We start from the raw sequence: 25577 nt of genomic DNA on the forward strand, positions 1-25577 counted from the left end.
GCAGACGTGTTTGAAGGCTATTGTTAGCAAGGCAGAGGAGAGAGTGCTCTGCCGGTAATGCCAGTGGCGAGAGAGGCTTGCAAGAAGGAGCGGTGGCATGTCGAAGGTCTTCTAAGTATATACAGTAAATCATACAGTGCCATGCATACAGAAGTGCCTGCATGTAGGCTTGGGTGCTAACATTGTGCACAGGGGTATGAATAGTGCTGGATACACTGTGAGAAGAGGAGAGAAGGTAGGTTGGGACACTGTGCATGGTATTCACAATTGGAAGCCCCCATATGTCTGGCTGTGCATGGGTGGCCTGCTTAGAGGGTTAATGAATTCCACGGGATTGAGTCGTTCAAACCCACTGTGTGGGTGGACAGTCTGTATATCCAGCGTTGTTCTTTCTGGAGGAGGTACTTTTCATTGTTTTCTGTTACATTAAACTGCTCAATGACAGTCCATGTGAAGTCATTAGGGGTGTGGTTGTGGGATAAGAAATGATCCGTCAGTTCACTTATGTTCTTGCCACACCGGATGGTGCTCCTGTGTTCTGTCTTTCTGGTCCTGACTTTGCGGGTGGTCATCCCGATGTATCGTAGGCCACATCTGCAGGTTATCATGTATACCAGGTTGGATGAGTTGCAGTTTGTGAATTGGCGTTGCGTCCACGTTTTGCCGGTTTCCAAATTGAGGGTTGGATGATGATGTCAAATGGCATACGCTACAGTTGTTGCATGGCTGGTGGCCTATGAGTTTTGGTAGGCCCCAGGCGTTGAGGATTGTGTTGTCGGCCGAGGCAGGGTTGGACCTGGGCCATGTGTTGACAAGTTGGTCTTTAAAGGTTTTTGATCTTTTGTATGCGAACTGTGGTTTTTCCCAGGTTCTGGTGCCTGAATTGATGATCCTCCAGTTTCTTTGGATGATGTTGGAGACCTGGTTGGATGCAGTATTGTATGTTGTCACACAGGTGAGAACGGGTTCTACAGGTGGTTTGACAGTGGTTTCAAGTAGTGACTCCCTATTTTGGTTTCGTGCTCTTTTACATGTGGTTCTAATGATCCTGGTGGGGTACCCTCTGTCCTCCAATTTGTGGACTAGGGCGGTGGATTGTCGCTTGTAGTCCTGGATGTTACTGCAGTTGCGTCTGAGGTGCAAAAATTGCCCATAGGGGAGTGTTTCCCTCAGGGGTCACGGGTGGAAGCTATCAAATCTAAGGAGGGAGTTCCTTGCTGCGGGTTCCTTGCTGTGGGCACAGCAAGGAACTCCCTCCTTAGATTTGATAGCTTCCACCCGAGACCCCTGAGGTAAAACCTCCCCTATGGGCAATTTTTGCGCCTCAGACGCAACTGCAGTAACATCCAAGACTACAAGCGACAATCCACCGCCCTAGTCCACAAATTGGAGGACAGAGGATACCCCACCAGGATCATTAGAACCACATGTAAAAGAGCACGAAACCAAAATAGGGAGGCACTACTTGAAACCACTGTCAAACCACCTGTAGAACCCGTTCTCACCTGTGTGACAACATACAATACTGCATCCAACCAGGTCTCCAACATCATCCAAAGAAACTGGAGGATCATCAATTCAGGCACCAGAACCTGGGAAAAAACACGGTTCGCATACAAAAGAGCAAATACCTTTAAAGACCAACTTGTCAACACAAGGCCCATGTCCAACCCTGCCCCGGCCGACAACACAATCCTCAACGCCTGGGGCCTACCAAAACTCATAGGCCACCAGCCATGCAACAACTGTAGCGTATGCCATTTGACATCATCATCCAAAACCCTCAATTTGGAACCCGGCAAAACGTGGACGCAACGCCAGTTCACAAACTGCAACTCATCCAACCTCGTATACATGATAACCTGCAGATGTGGCCTACGATACATCGGGATGATCACCCGCAAAGTCAGGACCAGAAAGACAGAACACAGGAGCACCATCCGGTGTGGCAAGAACATAAGTAAACTGACGGATCATTTCTTATCCCACAACCACACCCCTAATGACTTCACATGGACTGTCATTGAGCAGTTTAATGTAACAGAAAACAATGAAAAGTACCTCCTCCAGAAAGAACAACGCTGGATATACAGACTGTCCACCCACACAGTGGGTTTGAACGACTCAATCCCGTGGAATTCATTAACCCACTAAGCAGGCCACCCATGCACAGCCAGACATATGGGGGCTTCCAATTGTGAATACCATGCACAGTGTCCTAACCTACCTTCTCTCCTCTTCTCACAGTGTACCCAGCACTATTCATACCCCTGTGCACAATGTTAGCACCCAAGCCTACATGCAGGCACTTCTGTATGCATGGCACTGTATGATTTACTGTATATACATAAAAGACCTTTGACATGCCACCGCTCCTTCTTGCAAGCCTCTCTCGCCGCTGGCATTACCAGCAGAGCACTCTCTCCTCTGCCTTGCCAACAATAGCCTTCAAACACGTCTGCACGCATGCGCAGACCCGGAGGCACTCCTTCCCCTTTCCATACTACAATGCGCATGCGCGCAAAACACTGCTCACTCGGGCATGCGCCCCGCGGCAGAATGACGAGGCACCTAGCGCGAGCGCATCCCTCCTTCTGTTTCCATTCAAACCCAGGTGAAAGCAATAAATGGGGCTACTTAAACACCACCGACGGGCCTCCGCTTTTCATTTCGGGCACCGCAGAAGGACGACAGGTCCAAGGAGGATCTAGACCGGCAATCCCGTGAGTAAATCCAGCGCACTACTGCAACGACTGGGGTAAGCTATTGAAATCTTCCTCCCTACAGGTCGGATATAACCAAAAACTCTCACAACCTTCTTCTAGGGTCTCTTTCTCTGCCTGGTGACCCAAGGAAGCTTTTTACAGCAAATAGCCTGTGTGAGGATAATGTAATTTACTTACCTGTACCTCACCATGCTAATATCCGCTGTTCTAGCTCACCACCACTACAATCGGTTTTAGGATAAAACCCACGCAGGTTATGTCTCAGACATGACCACACCCTAGTCGAATATAGGTCGAGCACCCACCTTATAAGTCGGCTAATGATGTGGAATCTATCATATCATGCTAATATGACTCTACCATGTACGTCTGTCTACGTCTTATATGTTATGTGTAGTAAAGCAAGAGGGAATCCCCCTCTAACATATAACGCACCTTAGGGAGTGCGACACATAGCAAAGAAATAACACAATCACTATAATTTAGTATGTTTATTTAACTGCACTTTATTCACATACTCACTTGGTCCTGGAGAAAGCCAGTTTTAAAACAAAAGGCCTGGCTGAAACATGTAGACCACACAGGATGCAGGAGGTCATAATTCGCACTCCAACACGTCCGTTTGCCTTTTTAGTAGCTAACATGGGCCCAGTAATTAAAGTTTATCCATTTACCCTCGGGTACTGGGACCCACTGTATAGCTTTTTAACCTTCACTTTCTCACTCACTACACTGCAGACTCAGCGAATATACCAGCTCCGCAGTAACCTGGCGTCGAAGCACACCCGGGACACACTCAGTGTCACTGTGGTGGGCCCGATGATGAACCATGCCACCAACTAGGTTGGTGGGTGAGGGCTTCATGAACAAACCAATGGGTTTGCCTGCACGCGTACTTCATTGAGTCTCCCCCCTCCCCCTAATATAGCAAGTCCTTTTTGATTTTGACATATAATCCTGGGGATTCGGACTAGCTTACCTAGTTCTCACTCTCTCCTTTGATATGGCGAAAGTGTACAGTTGCCCATGGCCCCCACCTTCCGAGGAGCCCTCTGGGGAACTGAACATTCTATAGCACCTCTGTCTATTCTACTGCTCTTTCTAAATAACGCTCTCTCTCTGCCTGCTGTAAGCTCTGACTCTGTCTCCAGTGTTTACTTTGTAAAAGAATGAATGCCGCTGCCTAAAACTCTGTGGGGCTTTCTGCAGCCCCGCTGTTCAATGCAGCCGGGTTAGAGAAACCTTAGTGTTCATGTGTGTTTTGGTCGGCTTGAGACGGTTAGCTATACACAAATGCGCACTCAGAGAGTGCACATAGCACTCCTAACCTGTTCAATACTCCGACCGGCCCCTCCCGGCACACACGTACTGAACCAGCTGCTTAAATATAAAACGATAAAGAAATGAAAATTGATTTATTTTTTAGCTGTTGTTTTATTTTTTAGCTGCTGGCTCTGAGCCAGTGGGGCGAAGCTCTTCCGCCATTGCGGAGGGGCCGCCCCTGCGGTGAGTTATAGATAGGCTGGGTGGGAAATGGGAATACAGATTGCTTGTTCTTACTTTTGTATTGGGTGGTCGTTTTCAATGTGGGGCCCTCAGTGAGATAAGGTGCACCTAAAAGCACTACTGGCTTATGTGTGAATCTCGGGTGTGGCCTTCCTGGGTCGTTGCACCCCTCTGCTCAGTCACGTTCTAGTTGGAGGTGATGCTTCCCTGCTGCAGAATTCAACACCCGCTCCCTGCTTTTCAGAAGCTCACTCCGAAAACCTGGCATACATCCGCCCATGAATACAGGTGCAAAATAATAAGTTCAGGGCTCCGCCTCCAAAGTTTATTTTAGGGGCCCACTGAAGGCTTTAGAATAGCGTGGAGGTCAAATACTATGACTGCCTCTTTATTGCAACTCGTGCCTCTTTCTTACACGGTCAACACTTCCTGTCCTTTTAATCCTGCTTTTCCGGGCTCTTTTGTAATTCCCTTTCTCGTTCTGTCACTGTTTTCTTATTTTCACTTCCTGTTTCTGACTCTCTTTTCTGGCTTTCTCTCTCTTGCTCTGTGTCTATGTCTGATGTGGAAAAATCCGTCCGGCTTCCCGCCTCCCCCAATTTGCTCAGGTGCCTATCGCCAGCTGCCCCAGGCACATATTAATCACTACATTATCCTGGGCCAGATTGGGCAAGTCTTCTAAGGGCTGCCAGGTGCCAGCTGTGATGTCTGGACCTCTCGATGAGGTTCCAAGGGTCAGACATCCAACCTGAGGTAATTACCTATGAGCCCACTGGCGTCGCAGGAATAATTAGTGGCTTAGCCCGGCCGGCGTCTGCCTTCACTCCCTTCCGACCCGGGCACCTTTATTGTGAACCATCACGTGGTACAGAACCATCCATAATAATACATCCCACAGGGGGAGGTTAGCTTACCACCCCTGCATGCGGGCAGCTTGGACCCTTCCGTGGTGCTCTTATTCGGTCACTGGAGCGACACTGCAACAGCCTTGTACCTAACACTGTAGCAGTCAACACTTAATCTTCACATGAATCGAAGTCTCTTAATCAGGGGTGTCCAACATAGGTCAAGTGGGCCGAATCTATGCTATACATGCTATGGACATACAAAATATATTAATACACAACTGTGTTGGACTGGCCTATAGGGCAATCGGGCAGTACCCGACGAGTTGCAATGACTTGTGTCAGTGCGTGGACCTGTGTTTTAGCTGTTTGTGTGCCTGGTTTATGGCCTGCTGGGCTAGTTTTTCATCCATACCTCCAAAAACACTTAAACAGGGTGTCTCTACAAGCTCAAAACGGCACCAATTTGCAAACATAGACCACTAATTCACTAATGAGGGTACTTTTATTTGGTGCCTGCGGCTACTTTGTCTCCCAGACAATAATTCTAAACCAAGATAATTAGTTCAGTGATTATCTTGAAAATCTGGCATGGGTCCTGCCCTTCTGGAATTACGTTGTACACCCCTGCTGCACACCGAGCTCAGAGCCTGCACATCTGGTTATAATTGGTGGATGGGATTGTGATAAGCATTATTATAACCTGTGCTCTGTTCTCTTTTCAAAGGGATTACCAGCCTGCTTGCCAACGGAGTCTACAGCGCGGCTTATCCCCTGCACGACGTAAGTGTTCTTGGCATTTTTTCACAATTCTGCAATCAGATCCCGGGCGAACAACTGGCCCATCTCCAGGCACTGGCATGCTCCGCTTCCAAGATCTGCCTCCTCAAACCCCATGCAAACACCACTTGCGTCAGTGGCCTGGCGAGTGTGTCATTGGCCCTACTGCAAGGGAGGAAATGGGCACCCGAGCCGCTGTGTGAACTGTGAAATGCAGCAATAATCAGAGTTCAGGGTGGCCCTCAGTCACCTGGGCCTAGGTGCCACTGCACCCGCTGCAGAATGGAAGATGCGCCCCTGGTTGCCTGAAGCCTTTGAGATGCCATCACAGCATCCACAACTTGTTTGTCTCCCAAGTACGCCATGTTTGTTTGCATTATGACCTTCCACTTGATGAGTCTGCCACATTTCTGGGGCTCATTTGCCTTGTTAAAGCTCATGTCTGGGTTCCCAGAGCCCCCTCTAAAAACATTAGACCTTCTTCAGCCAGGGTAGTGATTGCTATCAGATGGCATGTTTGGTAGTGTTGTTTACATGTGTTGCCTGCCCGAGTGCTATTGTCAATGCCGAAAACAATTGCTTTCTGTGTAAAAAGTATACAGGAGATAAAGAACAGAATAGGACAAAAAGTGTGATTCGTAAGAGTACTTTTCAGATGTTAAACAGTTCCTTTTGCTTTCCAGTAGAAGCACCTTTTTGCAAGGTGGAATGATACAACTCATAGCTATCTGCATGAGGTGTGAGCGTACTAGTCTCCTGGGTGGAACCAAAGCGCCCTATATGTACATTTTAAAGAATTGGAAACAATCCCCCAGATTCATCAAAGTCATGTTTTGCGAGTCCTTAATAGCGAATTTTAAGGATCCGCTATTAAATACTCGCAAAACGGGATGCATGTAGGAATCGCAATATTTTTTGCGATTTCTACTGATTCCTTATTTGCGATTCGCTGAATCGCAAATAAGGAAGCAGTTTCAAGGGTGCCAGGGTGTCCAAAGGACACCCTGTTGCACCCCTGAAATGGTAATGTTCACTGGTGTTGCGCACACACATGTCCCAAGGACATGTGTGTGTAACATACAACTTAGAAAAATGAACTAAAGTGCATATTTCTACGTTTTTGCTATTTACCACGTAGTTAGACTTCGCGGTAAATAGCGGCCCCAGATTGCGAATTCGCAATCTTGGGATGGTACTTGCATTGCATTTAAGGAAACGCAAATTGCGATTCCTTTAATGCAATCGCAATTTGAGAACTCGGAATTATTTGCGAATTCTTAACCCATTGCATGCTGATGACGGAACCGCTCCGTCATCAGCTGCGGGTGCGCTGTGCTGAAGACGGAGCGGTTCCGTCATGGCCCGCTCGCCGCTCATGCGCGGCGCGAATTCCGCGCCTGCGCTGAGCGTTCTATTGAGCGGAGCGGGCCATGGCGGAACTGCTCCGTCACAAGCACAGCGCAACCGACGCTGTTGACGGAGCGGTTCCGTCACCAGCATGCGCCCGCCGCATTTACGCCCCGCCCCCTTAGCACTGCGGCGGAATAGCCGCCGCAGTGAAGGGGTAAAATTGCGAGTGCATGAACCCTTGATGCATCTCAAATGCCATTTTTGCGGGCGCAAACGGCCGAATTTTGCGATTCGCCCCGTTTGCGCTTGCAAAAATGCTTGTTGCATCTACCTGAATATGTCTTACAGTTACACAGTCAAGCAGACCACAAACTGAAAAAGAATTAAATGCATAACAGCACAAGCCATACAGAAATAAAATGTCGCCTGGCCAGACACATTGAGAAAAAAAAAAAACAAGAATTATGCAAAAGCAAATAAAGTAAAATACTACAAACAACGATATGACAGATACCATAGTGAGAACATTCTGGAAGAAATAAGAGATACTTGATCAAATGATTAAAGAAAACCTTTAGTATACCATTTATGTCGACTGTAATATTTTGATAAAAGCATTAATGTTGGTCTTGATCCTTCCAAAACAATTGATTGTATGGCTGACCACAATAGCTGCGCCCTTCTAGAAGATTTCTGTCAAGCCTTAGGCCTCGATTGAGAAACTTTGGGGGTCTATTGTCATCTTCCCTCTGCCAGGCAATGACATCCATTCTGGTGCAGCAATGACAAGATGGAGCAGTGGGTGAAAATGCCACAAAGTGTATGGACCATCCAGAGGTCTGCCAGCATTCTGGTAAATTCAAACCATGATGCACAGGAACTAACTGCTTGATTCCAGCAGAGCAGGGGGGCAGTAGGCTGGCAATGGAGACTGGCAGTAGGCTGGCAATTGAGCCTTGGTAGCCCCGAGCTGAGGGAAGATACCTGACCCATTCCCCTAAAGTGGCTCACACATTCTTAAGAATTTTCCATCTCAGCTTGCCATGCTCGTGTGACTGACCACCTGCGGCAATCATAGAGGCATCATGAGGGGGCCATAACCGTGTCTTGTCACGCCCCTGCCCCTGGGAGCATGTCAGTCATCCCTAGGGGGTGGGACTGTGATAACCTGCAACAAGAATGAGAGGAAGCCGAGGACACTCAGCAGCTAGAGAGTAGAGGGTAGATGAAAGGCTATAAGCTGAAAGATATGCAAGAATTAGAGCCTTCACCTTGTTTAATTCATTAGTCTCACAGGTAGGTATAAGCATTGGCCATAGAAGCATAATTGTGTATGCTCCGTCGCTAAATGTGTGTCCATTCGCTTATTTGGTTCGCACAGAAGGGTGGTGCTCAAAACTATCTACACTTTATCTCTATGTAGACTATAGCTAAGAAAGATGGCTGCTCTCCAAGGTCAATGAGTTACTGTGCAAGGTGTGCAGAGAGGTCTGATAATACCTAAATAATGGCCTGACATATCTTCTAGGGTAGTATCTTGACGTGCGTTTCTAGGCTCTGCACTAAACCAGCTAGGCCCATCGATCCACAGCCTGATTAATGCACAAAAAAATCCTGATACTCAAGCTATGGAAATTCTCCCATAGAGAGTAGCACTGCCTCGCCTCTATGCAAGCCTATGGTAGCACTGCCTCTCTATGCAACAGACAGGTACAGAGAACAAGAGCCTTCTCCATTAAACAGGTTACCTTGTGCCATGGATTTACAGTCCTGGTCACATTTTACCTTAGGACAGACTCCAGACCTGGAGCGGCAGATTCCTTGTCGTGTGTGAATAGGTAAGTGCCGGTACTAATGACTCACTCTGACCCTCGTGTTGGACGTTATTCCAAAGTTGATGTTGTGCCCCCTGTCCTGGTGCTGTCCAGATTGAAGATGGGTTTGTGAAAACCTTTTCACTGAGAGACCCAGCTGGTAATGGGGAATGTTTCCTTTTACAGATGACTCCAGGTCGATGGTTATAACTTGCTATGGAAAGGTGGTGCTCAAAACTATCTACACATCATGTCAATGTAGGTTGTAGCTAAGAAAGATGGCTGCTCTCCAAGATCAATGAGTTACTGTGCGAGGTGTGCCGAGAGGTCTGACAATACCTAAATCTTGCCCTGACATATCTTCTAGGGCAGTATCTAGACGCGCTTTTCTTAGCTCTGCACTAAGCCAGCTAGGCCCATCGATACACAGCCTGATTAAAGAACAAACAAATGCTGATGCTCAATCTTTGAAAATTCTCCCATAGAGAGTAGCAGTGCCTCGCCTCTATGCAAGCCTATGGTAGCACAGTGTCTCTCTGCAACAGACAGGTACAGAGAACAAGAGCCTTCTCCATTAAACAGGTTACCTAGACTTGGGCTGTGGATTTGAGTCCTGGTCACATTTTACCTTAGGACAGACTCCAGACCAGGATGGCAGATTCCTTGTTGTGTGTGAATAGGTAAGTGCCGGTACTAATGACACACTCTGACCCTCGTGTTGGACGTGATTCCAACGTTGATGTTGTGCCCCCTGTCCTGGTGCTGTCCAGATTGAAGATGGGTTTGTGAAAACCTTTTCACTGAGAGACCCAGCTGGTAATGAGGAATGTTTCTTTTTACAGATGACTCTAGGTCGATGGTTATACCTTGCTATGGCATTTTAAGTTGCTCGTTTATGCGCAGCTGTTTATGACCTCTCCCACTCTTTTTTTCAGGGAGACTATGAAGGCGAAGGCAGTGAAATGAATGACCGAAAAGTAAGTTTATGGTTCCTTTGATACATAAATGTGACTACAACAAAACATATTGTCATGAAGGTCAGCTAATATAAACATTAAAAATGTGCAGTGGAATTCTGCACCAATGACTTCTGCAAAAATGTGATATGTTTGACAAGCTGGTAAATAGATTACTTGTGAGTCAAGCAGATTGTATAGGCTACACTCCTGTTCCCATGGTATAGGCTAGGTTGAGTGTGTTTTTTCACTTTAAGGTACCTAATGATAAAATCAGAGGAGCCTTTAACAGGAGCCCCTGGGTTAGAAAGAGGATAGACATAGGTTTCCAGCTAATGCCTACATTCGTAGTGCAGGAAGGGTATTTCATAAAGGCCGACAGACTCCAGATTTCACCGGTCTAGTACCGCCATGGAAATCAAAGTCCCTGCACATCAAGGCCATTGGTTTTTGTTTTTAAGAAGCACACTTTTTGGAAAACAAAAAATGTAATGCCACTGAAATAAATATGGTTGGTGGCTGCTCCCCATACTACACATCCATCAGCAGAGGTGCTGCACAGCTGGTTATCCTTAAATTTGTCAGGCAGCCATCTTTCAAAAGTAGCATATCCTCTGCAGTGCACATAATTGGGTCTCAACCTTTAATTTTCAGCCAAGTTATTCATGTGGATCTCTTAGGCCTCAATGCAGGTTAGACCCCACGCGACCACCCTTGTCATATGTGTGACTACAGGCACACTCTGCTCAAAGTATCCAGACAGTAAAAAACTTCCTCCTGATAAAATATTAAATAGAATAACCCTAAAAAAAATACATAAGTTACGCGCTGGTGTTTATTTGCAAACTTTAGCTCGCATGTGTATATGGTCCTGAAAAAAGCCATACCATCCCCCTTGGGAGGCTTTGACATTATAGCTGAAACTTGTCGACCTTTTTTGGGGATGTAAGAGGTAACTAATTCCTCACTTCACATTGATTTTACCTTGTCCAACTCAGAAGGCATTTATTCACTTGCTTTTCTTCCAACTGGAGGAAAAATAATTACTCCCCCCAAAAACCTAGCTCTGCTGTAACCATTTGCTTTTTTGTAAATGTTAGGTTGGGAGGGTGAGCGAGCCGTCTCTTTCTTCTCACTCTCACCTTTGTTATTTAATTTTTCCAGATATCCACACAGTATAAATATGCTTACAATTAATATAAATGGTAGTCAATTACAAAGTCATTTGGTATCCTACAAAATTCTGCCTTCGATCCTGCTTTCATGGTCAGTATGGGAGACCACTGGTTGTTGCCTAATACCAAAAAAAGGAAAGTTTAATTTTCACTACGGTTGAACAGTGGGTCCTAGGTTAACATATGGAATGCAAAAATATATTTTGTAAAACGAGAGTCCAAAATATGTACTGTAAAAAAAAATCAATGTTACATAAGTATCAGCGGTATGAAAAACAATGTAAATGTAAATACAGGCAAATACCATGCAACCACCAATTAATTCCCCTTCTATTTTAGGAGTTGATATATCTTTCCGACTACAATATCTGGTGGCAAAAGTGTACTACTGGTTTTAGGCACAGGTCAATATGCTTGTAGGAAGATAAAGGTTTCGATCATTTTGAAGCCATTGCAAAAGATGTTTTGCATTCTGTTTTCACTGCTACTGGGACAGTGGGTCACACAGTATGCCGAAATACAATACTGTGCATAGGTTGGACATACAGGCTTTTGTTCTGGTGTAAAAGTGTGGGTAGATTTTTTTCAAACCCTTGTATCATGACCCTTTCTTACCACTCCACAAACTCTCCATCAATGTCTTAATGTCCTGTGAATGGTCTGCATAAGCCAGCGCGCTTTTATACTTATACGATTTATGTAGAGTAGTGGACGTGTTTCCGCACACCTGATGAAGAGCAGTCCAAGCTGTCATAACAGCAGGCGCAGTTCCTCCTGCTTGCGTCTTCTTCAGGATCCAGCCATCCTAGAAGGGAAGCGATAGCATAAACTTTCCTCACATATTCCGCCATGGAATTGGCTCCCCATCTCCTGTATTTATGACTGAAGCAACCGTTGGCCAGAGAACAGGGAACTCCACTGACAGTAATAACTCTCTCTGTAAACTCAATTTCCTTTCCAGGTGGACTCTGGTCTTTGTGAAGAACAAGTGTTGGGGACAGGCGGTTCCGTGAATGGAGAAATACAACTCTTAACGTGAAATAGTTTGGTATATTAGTACATGGTGTACAAAGCTAATAACCATTTAACACAATTATTCACCCATACTTATGTTTCTAAAATGCTTATCTGTGAATTCTATATTAAACTTAGCTTGACGAAAATAGTTCTCAATTAGAACGAGTCATACTTGTTCTAGGGTTATACCATTATCAGGATTGCTTTGGAATTTAATTTATTTTGTGCCTTTTTGAGAGCAGGAAAATTCCCCAACCCTATTGAGTAGGAAAAAAAATGAAATTAAGGCTGAGATTGTGGACTGATAATTCACACTAAAAGATGCAGCAAACCAACAATTTTCAAGTTGTGCTAAACAAATATATACAGTGTAGGTGGGATGGGAGCACACTGCTGACATCTCTGCAAAAAAAGTGAAAAGCGTTCATCAGTTGGTGTAGCCAGAGCCGGTACTTGTGTGCATCCGTGGACACATGTTTCTCTGTGATTGGCCTTTTCATCAGGTGGTAGGTGTCTTTCGTGGTACTTTAATGCTGGTTATACTTCATCAGGTCAGTACCACTCTCACGCGCGTGTGCAACCCAAAGCTGGGCGCTCTCATAGCAGCAGAATGAGGAATAACAATGCGCAGTCTCATGCTGTATGCTAAGCTCATTGCTCCTGTCCTGTTTGTGGGTATTGCAGTTCAACTACACAGAATGCCCTGTTCCTCAGGAGTAATGCCTTCTTGTTCCTTCACTCTGAACTTGGCTGCAGCAAACCATCATTTCTGGCCACTGGACCAACCTTCCTTCTATTTCTCACAACTAAGACACACCAAGGTGTCGGTAATTGTACCTTTTGAGCATGTAGTATCCCACTAGCAGTGAGGTGCACAGATTCTAACTGTTGTAGAGAAGAGCGTGTTAAAGTGTTTTCTGAAAATCAAATAGCCTTTAGCGGCTTAAGAAAGACAAAGAATTCTGGAAAAACCAGTTACAGTCCTCTTTTTTTGGCACGGTCTCTCGATTGATGACGTTTTTGAAAATCGTATGTTTTTACGACTGCTTAATGAAAGTTGGGCAAATGTTTTTGCCAAAGTAATCATGATTAAATTGGCAGCAAACACACTAAGTCCTAAATGCTAAAATGATATGGTTATATTCCATGCTGGCACCGGTGCCCGCTCCCCTGGCAGTGACATGTTTGCAGTCCTTTGCTTGGAACAGCTGTACCACGGTGGAGGAGGAAGATTACTTACCCAACATAAGCTTTTTCACTGCGTATACATTCTTAAGAAAAGAGGCTTTGGGGTCGGATTGATGACTGAGATCCCATCCACCGAAATATAAATCCCATTATATCCTATGTGATATATTTCTCTGCAGATAGGATATCCGTCACCATTAACGGAGTAACCTGTCCGCTGAGATCTAAATGATGCCCTTAGTCTTGAAGTCATGTTTTTATCATGGCAGTAAACCTTGAATCCTCCTCGGTGCCCAGTGGTAATACAAGTGTGTACAGAGAGCAGGACTACGCACCTCTAACTGTTGATTCCAACCCACTCTTTTACCGAAAGCGCCTAGAACCTACTTTCAGACCTGCCAACTCGCACGGTGCCACTGTGTGACACATGATATCGGCTCCCTTCACACAGAGAACCATTAAGGAGTATCCATGGTGGCAGGGAAAACAAGCTGAAAACCACTACAAAAAGTGGATTTTCAGCATGTTCTCAGAGTCTTTGTATTGCTTATGTCCATTAAGTGGAGTGAAAGCTCCCTTGGACATTGACATAAGGAATTTGGGAGTAGGGCAGGGACAAAAGTGTCTCTTAGGTACTTCTCAGCATGAGGCCTGCCTCCTCCTCATACAGTGCCATTTTTGTTTTAGTTGGCAAGTCTGTATTATGTTTGGTGAAAAGTAAAATGAGTGCGGGGCTGCCAACACCCTTCATCCACCCACCTACAAAAAAGAAACAAAGCCAGTGCTTAATTTGAGCCGGTGGTTGCTGGTGGGGGCCACCAGCACTCATTTTTCTGCATCAGATATTTTTTAATAGCAGGAGTGGAGAAATGACAAATTCAGAATAACGGAGGGAGCAGAATGGAAAAACCACCACAAAGGCAGAAAGTAGGAACCTGCAAGAGTGAGATAAAGGGGCTGAAAAGCACTGCACCAGTAACCATGGGGTTGTGGGGGGCCATCTGGAAAAACTGTGGGTTCATTAGTACTAGCCCTGCACTGGCCTAACTGGAGGTGACAGACCCGGCAAGGGTGGGGTACTTGAGCCAAAGAAAAGGAAAAAATAGAGGTGACTGACGTGACAAAGGCAGTATTGACATGACTCGGGGTAAGAAAAAAACATAGGAGTGACTGACCTGGCACGGGTAGGGGTGTTATGAGCCAGTGATAAGAAAGATATAGGGGTGTCTGACCTATCTGGGTTAGGGTGACATGAGCTAGGGATAAGAAAGATATAGGGATGACTGACCTAGCAAGGGTAGGGGTGACATGAGCCAGGTATTAGAAAGAAATAGGGGTATCTGACCTATCAGGGTTAGGGTGACATGAGCCAAGGATATGAAAGACATAGGGGTGTCTGACCTATCTGGGTTAGGGTGACATGAGCTAGGGATAAGAAATATATAGGGGTGTCTAACCTATCTGGGTTAGGGTGACATGAGCCAGGGATAAGAAAGATTTAGGGGTGACCAAAATAGTAAGGGTTGGGTTGACATGAGCCAGAGAGAAGAATGCAATAGGGGTGACCGACACAGCAAAGGCAGAGTTGACATGAGGCAGAGATCAGTATGATATACGGGTGACTGACGTAGCATGGGTAAGGGTGACCTGAGCCAGGGATAAGAATGAAATAGTGGTGATGTTGATGAGTGCATACGGGGGTGTTTGTGCCTGCCCCCTAGCCCAGATGTGGAACGTGTGTTTAAAGATGCCTGTACCTTTTGCTGGGGATCACAACTTCAGTGGGCGAAAGGATGGAATATGGACCTGGCCAGACACCTGAAAGAAAGCAAGAGAGGCCCAAGCCTAACAACAACTGGTAGAAAAAATGATACAGTTTCAGTAGAAATAAACCAAAGACCATGAGCAAACCTACTTTTACTCACTACTCCCCGGGGCATCGGAAGGGTTAGTGACCATGAAGAACACTCTTTTTTCACTATTTCCAGGGGAACACAAGGCTTAACAAACATTTTATGTTCTACTTCTCCCCGGGCATTGCAAGGGTTAATGATCGGGAACAGACTTTCTAACACTACTCTCAGGGGTAACAGAAGATTTAGTGCATGTGGACACTGACTCCTACCCATACAGCCACTGTGGGGCCCGGTATGCCCGGTGTTACTGAGAGTAGACTCCTAGTCAATTGTCTGACCCTGGAGGCGAGTAGATGGCCACCTACTGTAGAAGAGGATGGAGCTGCGCAGCGGGCGTAAAGCTTGGGGGTAGGAAAGGCGTTCACTCAGGATGGGGCATCTCGGGACCTACCTAGTGCAGCCAAGGCCCGTGGAGGGAGTTTCGGTGGGGCGGAGAAGCGGGGCGGGGGAGGGGCAGGGTGGGGGGTGCTAAAAACCGGAGTATGGATAATTGAAGGTAAGTAAACAATTTAATTAATAAAACGAATTTCGTAGCGCGACCTGCATGGCAAAATGTGATGCAGGGTGCACTACGAAATTCGTTTTGTTTATTAAATTGTTTACTTACCTTCAATTATCCATACTCCGGTTTTTAGCACCCCCCACCCTGCCCCTCTCCCGCCCCGCCACTCCGCCCCACCGAAACTCCCTCCATGGGCCGTGGCTGACCTAGTGAGAGAGGGATACTTATGGATAGAGAGCAGGGAGTGAAGGGACTGGCTGGTTGGTTACCAGAAGATGGGTGAGTGCAGACACAAGTGGAGACAGACAGAGATGGAGAGAGAGAAGGAGAGATGGGGAGAGGTGGAAGAAGGGAGGAGACTAGCAGAGTAGAAATACTTGCTATTGACAAAAACATATTTAATTTGTTTACTGCAGTGTTTAGTGTGCATCTCTTACACCCTGCCCAGGTTCACACCACTTTAGATGGTTACGGTTTCCGTCCAACTACCACTGGAGGAAGGTGTACGCCCTCCCCACCAGACCTGGAGTCCAGGATAGTTGATAACATCATGATTTGGATGTCCAGTTTTCAATGGTTATTTTTATTGGATGTCATTAGTATTTTGCAGTGTTTTCCAAACCTTTTCAAATTATTGCTTATCAGTGTTTCTTCAGCTGCAGACCCGCATTCACTGCAAAAGGTTATATTGTGACTGTTCACCGGGCCAACTTATCTGAGTCACAACGGTTGTGGTTTGGAATAGTTGGTCTGTGCTGCTCCCCAAAATTCAAAATACAAAAATAGGTTAATTAAATTTGGATCACTGACTAAATATCGACGGACACAATATAGACTACCCAAAATATCGACGCCAAAATATCGACGGACAAAATATCGAATTCCTATCTACAAACAGGTAAGCACCAAAATATCGAGTCCAAAATATCGTTTATATACATTGTAAAAATATCAAATTTGTTACAAATAATGTAAAATAAAAAAATTGTTATAAATAAATAGCCAAAATATACTTAAAAATACTTAAATTACCTTAAAATTATTAAATAAATAATTTAACTTATAAAAAAAACAATAATATCTGTTACAACATATATATATATATATATATATATATATATATATATATATATATATATATATATATATATATATATAAACATAATATTAATAAAAAATACACAATATTATTACCGTAGGATAGCGTAGGGGTAAAAATTACTATTCCCACTCCTGGAAGTGCAACAGTAGGGAAAGTGTTGGATAGCGTAGGGGCAAAAATTACTATTCCAACCCCAGAGAGTGCAACAGTAGGGAAAGCGTTGGATAGCGTAGGGGTAAAAATTACTATTCCCATTCCAGTGAGTGCAACAGTAGGGAAAACGTTGGATAGCGTAGGGGTAAAAATTACTATTCCCACTCCAGAGAGTGCATCAGTAAGGAAGGCGTTGGATAGCGTAGGGGTAAAAATAACTATTCCCACTCCAGTGAGTGCAACAGTAGGGAAAGCGTTGGATAGCGTAGGGGTAAAAATTACTATTCCCACTCCAGAGAGTGCAACAGTAGGGATAGCGTAGGGGTACATTTTAATATCCCCACTCTAGTGAAAAGAAATTAATATAAATCACATAATTATAAATTAATCAATTAATAAATTTGAATTACCAATTAAGAATTAATTAATTACCAATTACAAATTAATAAACAATTTATTCTAAATAAATACCAATTAATTAATTAACATGTTTAATTAATTATATTAAATTATTCTCCACCCTATTCCCCTATAAACCCACAACCCACTACTAAAAATAAAAAAATATTATTCACATAATTATCAATTAATCAATTAATAAAAATTAATTATCAATTAACAATTAATTAATTACCAGTTAAAAATTAACTGACAATGTATTCAAAATAAATACCAATTAATTAATTAACATGTTTAATTAATTATAATTAAATTACTTCCCACCCTATTCCCCTATAAACCCACAACCCGCTACTAAAAATAAAATGATATTATTCACATAATTATCAAATAATCAATTAAGAACAAATAATTATCAATTAACAAATAATTAATTACCAATTAAAAATTAATTAACAATATATTCAAAATAAATACCATTAATTAACATATTTAATTAATTATAATTAAATTACTTCCCACCCTATTCCCCTATAAACCCACAACCCGCTACAGAATTAAATTACGCAAAAATTAAATAACAAAATTAATTACTTACAATAAATTAGAAATAAATATACACTTTTCACACTTAAACTAACATATTAAACACTTTAAAAAAATCGATATTATTAAAAAGTCGATATTTTTAATCACCTATATTATGTACTTCGATATTTTTAAATTCGATATTACAGTACTTACCTTCAAAACGATATTTTGGATGTCTATATTCTGTCCAGTCGATATTTTGTCCATTCTATATTTTGGACTCGATATTAAGGTTACTCGATATTTTGGAATCGATATTTAGACCATTTACCATTAAATTTCAGCCAAGATGGGTCCCAGTGTTTTGTGACAGAAGACCACAAAATATAGTACTTCAGTAAACACTTGAGACAGATACAGGTGAATATTGACATTCTGAAAACATTGGCAAAGATGGAGGCTGATTGTAAAGGCCACGGTAATCTTGTTTTGGGCATGAATAAGTACACAACTGGTTTGAGAATACCACACTTTCAAACTTTAATTTCAGCAGGAAAAACATGGTGAAATGTGTATAAAAACAGTACCATACTCAGAATTTTGCAGGTAGTAATGGGGTAAAATGTGTTATCCCTGTTCAAAGGTGCAGAAATCGGAATAGGCAAGTATAGACCGCCTGGTAAATAATGCCCCCGACAAAACACCACGGTGCTTGTAATGAGGACCTTAGCAGAATCATTAGTCAAGCAGGGAAATGGGCCAATAGGTGGCACAGTCAATCATTATCGTCATCTACTTAGTGTATATGTATATGTTATGTAGAAAGTCATTATATAAAAAAACGGTTCCTCACTGCTCTGATGTCAGAGCAGGAACAAAGCTAGTTTTGTTCCTCACTGCTCTGATGTCAGAGCAGGAGCAAAGCTAGTTGCAGGAACGAAGCTAGTTTTGTTAAGCAAGTTTTGTTTCTCACTGCTCTGATGTCAGAGCAGGAACAAAGCTAGTTTCGTTTCTCACTGCTCTGATGTCAGAGCAGTAACAAAGCTAGTCTCACTGCTCTGATGTCAGAGCAGTAACAAAGCTAGTATTGTTTCTCACTGCTCTGATGTCATAGCAGGAACAAAGCTAGAGTTGTTTCTCACTGCTCTGATGTCAGAGCAGGAACAGAGCTAGTTTTGTTTCTCACTGCTCTGATGTCAGAGTAGGAACAGAGCTAGTTTTGTTTCTCACTGCTCTGATGTCAGAGCAGGAACAAAGCTAGTTTTGTTCCTCACTGCTCTGATGTCAGAGCAGGAGCAAAGCTAGTTTTGTTTCTCACTGCTCTGACGTCAGCCGTGGGTCTCCGCAGACACATGGTGACAGGGAGTCCCATGCCACAGTAATGTGCCGCATTCACAGAGCCAGTGTCAGTGGGATGTCTTCCATGTCCCTTCCAGCTACACATTCTCTGTGTAATAACCTCATCTCCTTTCAAAAACAAACATATTTTGACCCTGTTGTGTGTGTGTAAAACAAGCACATACTTTGCCCTACGGTGATCCATTCCAAGCAACAATGACCGTGTAATCCTTTCAGAGCGCTGGAATGCACAAGGTCAATTGTGCTCCGAAACCTCCTTTTTTTGGTTTCCCTATTTACAGAAAGAATGTTAGGAATTACAGAGCGGAGCCGGATATGAAAATAGGATTGTGCAAGTGATTCTAAACAACTCAATGGGCTCGATAGCATAGCAAAGGGGAGAGTAATTGAGTTAAACAAAAATGTGCCTTTAGAAACCTCAACATACACGGTCCATTAGTACCAAGATCAATTACATTTGAAGTAAATATCCCTAGAAGACACTAGATAGCAGCACCCGGCCAATGATTGGCATCAGTGCTAGTGGAAAGAAAGGCCCTAGGCCTAGAGAGACAAAAGTCCTTGCTCTGGAGCTAAATGGGAGGTAAGATAGAGTGACAGAGAGCCTCTTGGAAGAAAGTAGTATTGTGGAATTCAGAAATTTCTGCATCCCTGCTTTACTTTCAGAATTTTACGGCTACCAGTGATATTAAAAAGGATTACCTTTGGAAATCAAAGCAAATAATGCTTGTTTTTGACTCCTCATCCTATATACCTTTGAGATGTATCTACAGATTGCACAATCCGCATCGGTAAGCCTGGTGGGAATCTGAATGACTGAAGCCTAAAAGCTAGAGAAGGAAGTTAGAGAAGGAATGTGTGCAAAAGTCTCAGCCAGTACCTATTGCTTGGGCTGCATTCCAGTCCATTGCTTTTTTGCCCATTATACCACTCTAAATGGGTACTGGTTGTACGTAAATCAGAACTAATCCTTCTCCATATGGCCTGGTACTTACCTAAGTCCCATTCTCTACTGCACCCACCAAATCTATGGGGATGGATGCCACCTCCTTCCCCCTAGCTAAATCATTAAGACCACACCAAGTTTGGATTGTGGGTGTGTGACCCCCCTAGCCGTATTTAATAAAATTAAAAAACATTAGTTATTAACATTATGTACAAAAATTACGCAGAAAGTACAGTTACATTGATAGACAAATGCTGTCACGTGGCTAACCTGAAGAAATTCTAATACGCAAGACACTCCTACCCTAAATCTAACAATGCATATATTTACTTTCTGCGTGTCCCCTCTAGAGCCTACTACAAGGTCAATGACTGGCAGCTCCCCAGATCCCAGTACACTACAAAATACTCCACCGGAGTAAAGGTTGCACAGGGGGTACAGCTTATCGGACTGAGACTTTCCCCTGGACCCCCCTTTGCCCTGAGCCTTACCCTCCATCACGGGGGCTGCAGACTACTACATACTGCTGCCCTGATGCGCATGTGCATGCGGGGGTGGCCCCAGGCCCACTGTTAGACACGGTGGCCTCTTCTTATCGTGATTGGGGATCAATACAGGCTTCTCCCCTGAGTCACAGGATGAAGAAACTGCAAGTAAATGTGGAGAATAGAACATGGGTAAATGCATTGCCACGCCGGCATGCTAAAAACATACCTAGCTGCACATAGCACTCTGTAATAGTGAACTAATGTAATCTCCTCTCTGAGTCACAGGGTGAAGGATATCATAGTTAGCATGAACACAACCAACAAACAAGCTAAAGCATGTGCAGCCGCACATATCTCTCATAACAGTTAGAGGACCACCTACTGTTCCTCTTGACTTGTTCGTCCCTCAGCCCCCTGGCCACTGCCTCCGTGGCTGCCCTTTTCCTGAAGGAGTGGGTCAGAAAGTTAGCAGAATCCAGCCCAGCATCTAGCATGGCCAGACCCATGACTTTCTTGAAATGAAATATAGTGAGGAGAGTCCCATCCCTTTGTATCAACAGAGGTCCCCCCATGACTCGTGCCCGTTGTGTCATAAAGGCCTCTAGTCTGGCTAAGGGGCAGCATGCATGATCTCCTGCCCTGTGTAGCACTATGCTCTCCCCCCTGGCTCCCTGATTGTCTTGAACTTGTGTATGGAGATCAGCACAGAGTCCGTGCCTAAGCTTACATGTCACACCTGTAGGCTACCCTGCCAATCCCTTTTATTCCTTGGCACTTGTTCTATCCTAAAGGCGCCATAAAATGCGAGGCAAAATGCTGCTTGAAACAACGCCACTTCGCTAGCAGATTCGCAAACCAGCGGAGGAGCTACCATTAGACCAGTAAACGTTTCCAGCCCTATCAGTCTCCTGGCATCGGGCTGGTTCCTCTTCAAGCGTTGCCAGCCTTTCAGAGCCTGGCGCACTACAACATTCCTTGTGGGGTCCCCCGCCCCTTTTACCTTAGCAAAAAATGTTATTGCCGTAATGTGTCAGCTGGCCCCCACTGCAGTGCACCCCTGCTCCTTCATAAAGGCCAGATACGCCACCACTGACCCTGGGTCGAGCCACTTTTTTTTTCTCTCGTTTCCTTCAAGAAATGACAGAAAGAGCCAAATGCCACTTCGCAAGAACTCCTGGTTCTGGGCACGAGGCTAGCTGCCACAAGGTATGATAATTGGGGGCACCAAGCTTCCAGAGATGTCTGGGAAAAGTGTCGGGTGTACCGCTGCATCTGGGATGTGTGACCTGAAAGGCTGTATTATAAAACGAGACAATGCATGATTCAATATACTGGCACGTGCTTAGCTCTAAAAGGTACGTTCAGTGTCATACACTGTAAAATAATCTCCTTCAACAAACGCAGCATCATACTGCACTTAGCAGTTTGGTTGTTAATACAGTCCAACACCGCCATGTTGTCTGACCAGAATACTACAGATTGGTCTCTCGGCTGTTCAGACCATACGGACAGCACCACCAGGATGGGAAATAGCTCCAGGAAACCTATGTTACCAGTGAGCACAGAGTCTCTCCACCAACCCGGCCAATGCTGTGCCACCCACTTGGACCCCAGAATGGCACCGAAACCTTCGCTACCTGCTGCGTCAGTCATCAGGCCCAAATCCGGACTGGACCTAGGCAAGCTGGGCCTCACCACCCTACCATTGAAATCCTGCTGCAATGCCTTCCAAATGAGCATGTCCTGCATGACCTCTCCAGATAGTCTGGTGTGGTGCTGCTTCTCTCTGAGACACGACATGGCCTGCGCAATGGCTGGGGAAAATGGGTGAGCCATTGGGATTATGCATTATGCAAAATTCTACTGTCCAACTACTAGCTGTAACTGGTGCAACATAACCTTCTCCTTATCTAGGCAGTGCTGTAAAGCTACCCTGAAGTTATTCACTCTCTCCTCTGGTAATCTAGACACCCCTTGAACAGAATCCAGCTCAATCTCTAAGAATTCAATCTTTGTGCTCGACCCACCATCTTACCGGGTGCCAATGGCACTCCGAACTCTTGCATGAGGGCACAGAACTTTGATAATGCTGACCTGCATTCCCCTGAGCTTTGTGCCCCCAAGAAAAGAACATCATAGAGGTAATGCAGCACCCACTGGTGGCTCGTGTCGCTCCTGAAAGCCCACTCTAGGAAGAAGCTAAATTTCTCAAAATAGGCACCCCATTGGCATGCATTTGTCCACATAAGACTTCCCTTGGAATTTGAAACCCAGCAGGTGGATATCTAAAGTGTGCACTGGCAGCAGTCTGAAAGCGGACTCAATGTCAGATTTTGCCAATAAGGCCCCCTGCCCTAAGGACCTGGGCATGTCTACTGCCTGGTCAAAAGATGCGTGTGTTACACTACACAACACATTTGAAATTGCATCATTCATAGAATTACACCTGGGAGCTGAAAGATTGTGGATCAGCTGGAATTTGCCTTGCGTTTTCTTTGGAAATCCCCAGTGGTGAGCATACAAAGGCATACATTGGAATGTTTTCAAAAGGGCCCGCCACGCTACCCAGTTTTACTTCCTTCTGAAAATTTGCTGCTGCTATGCCTTCATTGGACCTAACCGAGAGCTGGTTCCTACAGTGTGTCACCCCATTTTAGTACTGCTCCGGGATCCTGAAATCTTCATAAACCCCTCCCTGATCATCTGCGCAGCTTTAGGGCAGTTGTACATATTTAACCAGGGGATCATGGCGCCGACGTTAACAGGGGATCTAGCCTTTCCTAGGTGTGCCTCCTCACTCTTGCTTCTTGACCCCTTTCTCTCTGGAATTCTTGAAACACTTGGACTCAGGGTGGGACGCGTTACCACAGAAACCACAGGAATGCTTGAACCGGCATGTACCTGGTGCTCTACTGTAGGTTCTTGTGTTGTAATCAAAACAGACACCCTCTTTTCCCGTGCTCCCTGTTTTTCCAGCGATGCCCCCCGCTTTACTGGTGGGGCCTGCCCTAAAGCGCTGTCTTGTGTCTACCCCCGCATGTTGTCTGATGGCCCTTGGACTAAATGCTTCAAATGAATCAACATATCAGTCTGGTTCCATCCTAATGATGGGTCCTGTGCCTTTGCCCTACTAAATTCTTTATCATATTCCTTCCACCCATCGCCCCCTTTGTTGCATGCGCGACGGTGATCCTATTCTGATAACATGCCATTTCAGACCCAATCTCTGGGAAACGCTCCACTATGGCTACCATGTATATAGTGAAACCCTGTATCCAATTGGCCAGGTTCTCTTCCACCCTGTATTTCAAAATTATATTTGACCACACTTTGTGATGTGTCAATTCTTTGTTCTTCCTTGCCTTATCCCTTTCTGTCTCATCTATCAAAAGGGAAAAAATGCTCACATATACCCCCTTCCAGATCTTTTCTTAGGTCTCCTGAGATAAATGCCGGCCCAAGTGTTCCCTAGCGGAAAACATCTCCCCCAAGCTGAGAGGAGGCAATGTCTTACTCGTACCTGCTGGTGCTGCTGCATCAGCCATCCTATGTGCTACTGTGTCCTTTGGTGTGCTAACTGTCACCAACACACCTTCGCCACCAGTGGCCAGTACCGTGACCATGGGCTTTGCACCCCCCATCGGCACCCCATCTGGCTTCTTTTTACCCAATTCAGCCATTATTTGTCTGGCCCTTTCAACTGCATCGGCCCCGCTGCTGGACGCCCCCACAGTGTGAGACCAGTTCCCCACCTTCCCTAGCCACTGGAGTACTGCCGCCAGATTGGACGCTCTCTTATATGTGAGCCCCACTGGACCTCCCCCAAGATGGACCACTGGGACATGTGCCTGGCCCTCTATTAGCCCCTGAGGGCTTGGCGCGGGTGCATGTGGTACTGGAATTGACTCCCTTGGGGCCAGCACCAGGCCCCCCCGCCCCTCTCCCAGTGGGCTTGAGCCTGTTCCGTTTAGGCAAAGGTGGGGATTAGGGTCTAGGTGGAATAATAGCCCGCCTGGGCCTCCCCTCTACTACCTCGGGATCATCCACCTTCTCCTCTCACCGATTGAGCGCCTGCCCCATGACCTGGACTTGCTGCATTAAAGCCTCCAGCATAACATCAGTGCATGACCACTTCTCATTCCGCCGCATCTTAGTGGGCACTGCGGATTAAATTTCCTGACTGGATCTGCCTGCACGTACCCTCTAATCACGCCCAGCACACAGCCCAAAACCATTGTGGCAACTCTTACCTGGAAGAAGCAGCAGCCCCAGCCCCAGCCCCAGCCCCAGCCAGCCTGTACACTCACGCAACCAGAGCCACGACCTACTGGCTAACCCAGTAGGCTCAGTTGAGTCGCCTACTCAAACCCTCTGTGGCTCCGAGAAACAGTGAAATGCTGGCCGGCCAGAGGCGCCCACCACATTATTCCAGACAAGCTCCTCCACTGTACACAAGTGTCCTTGATGTGCCGGGTAGGTTGATGATCACTTCCAATGGACCTTCACTGTGTTTTTTGCCACCGACTGGATGGCACTGTGTTGGACCTGGGGTCTCCAAGTCACATAGGGTAGCTTGGCACTAAATGGAAAGGCTTAGTTCAAAGGAACATGTGTTAAGTTTGCGTCACACCCATTCAGTAACTCAGTGCCCATCCATCCAAAAATGACACTACATCTTAGTTTTTATAAAAGTAGAAAATCTTTATATTCTCTCTTGTTGCTAGTTTCTTGTATTGTGCTCAGATGCTAAATTAATACCACATTTACAGTGAGTTCAGTGCATTTACGCTTCTTGTTTCTGTAAACTTTCCTACTCCTTATGTT

General features: G+C 45.1%; 1 protein-coding gene across 2 annotated transcripts in view; it reads left to right on the top strand.

The window, feature by feature from the left end:
• The window catches only part of ANO1 (anoctamin 1), a 780986-nt gene that overhangs the window by 532139 nt on the left and 223270 nt on the right, over positions 1-25577 (top strand). For both annotated transcript variants that reach the window (XM_078684271.1, XM_078684272.1), the window contains exons 8-9: positions 5805-5860; positions 9957-9998. In XM_078684271.1, the coding sequence (XP_078540397.1) occupies positions 5805-5860; positions 9957-9998 (98 nt within the window). The remainder of the gene's footprint in view (positions 1-5804; positions 5861-9956; positions 9999-25577) is intronic.

The sequence above is a fragment of the Lissotriton helveticus genome, chromosome 3_2 (assembly GCF_964261635.1).
Source record: "Lissotriton helveticus chromosome 3_2, aLisHel1.1, whole genome shotgun sequence".
Classification (NCBI taxonomy): domain Eukaryota; kingdom Metazoa; phylum Chordata; class Amphibia; order Caudata; family Salamandridae; genus Lissotriton; species Lissotriton helveticus.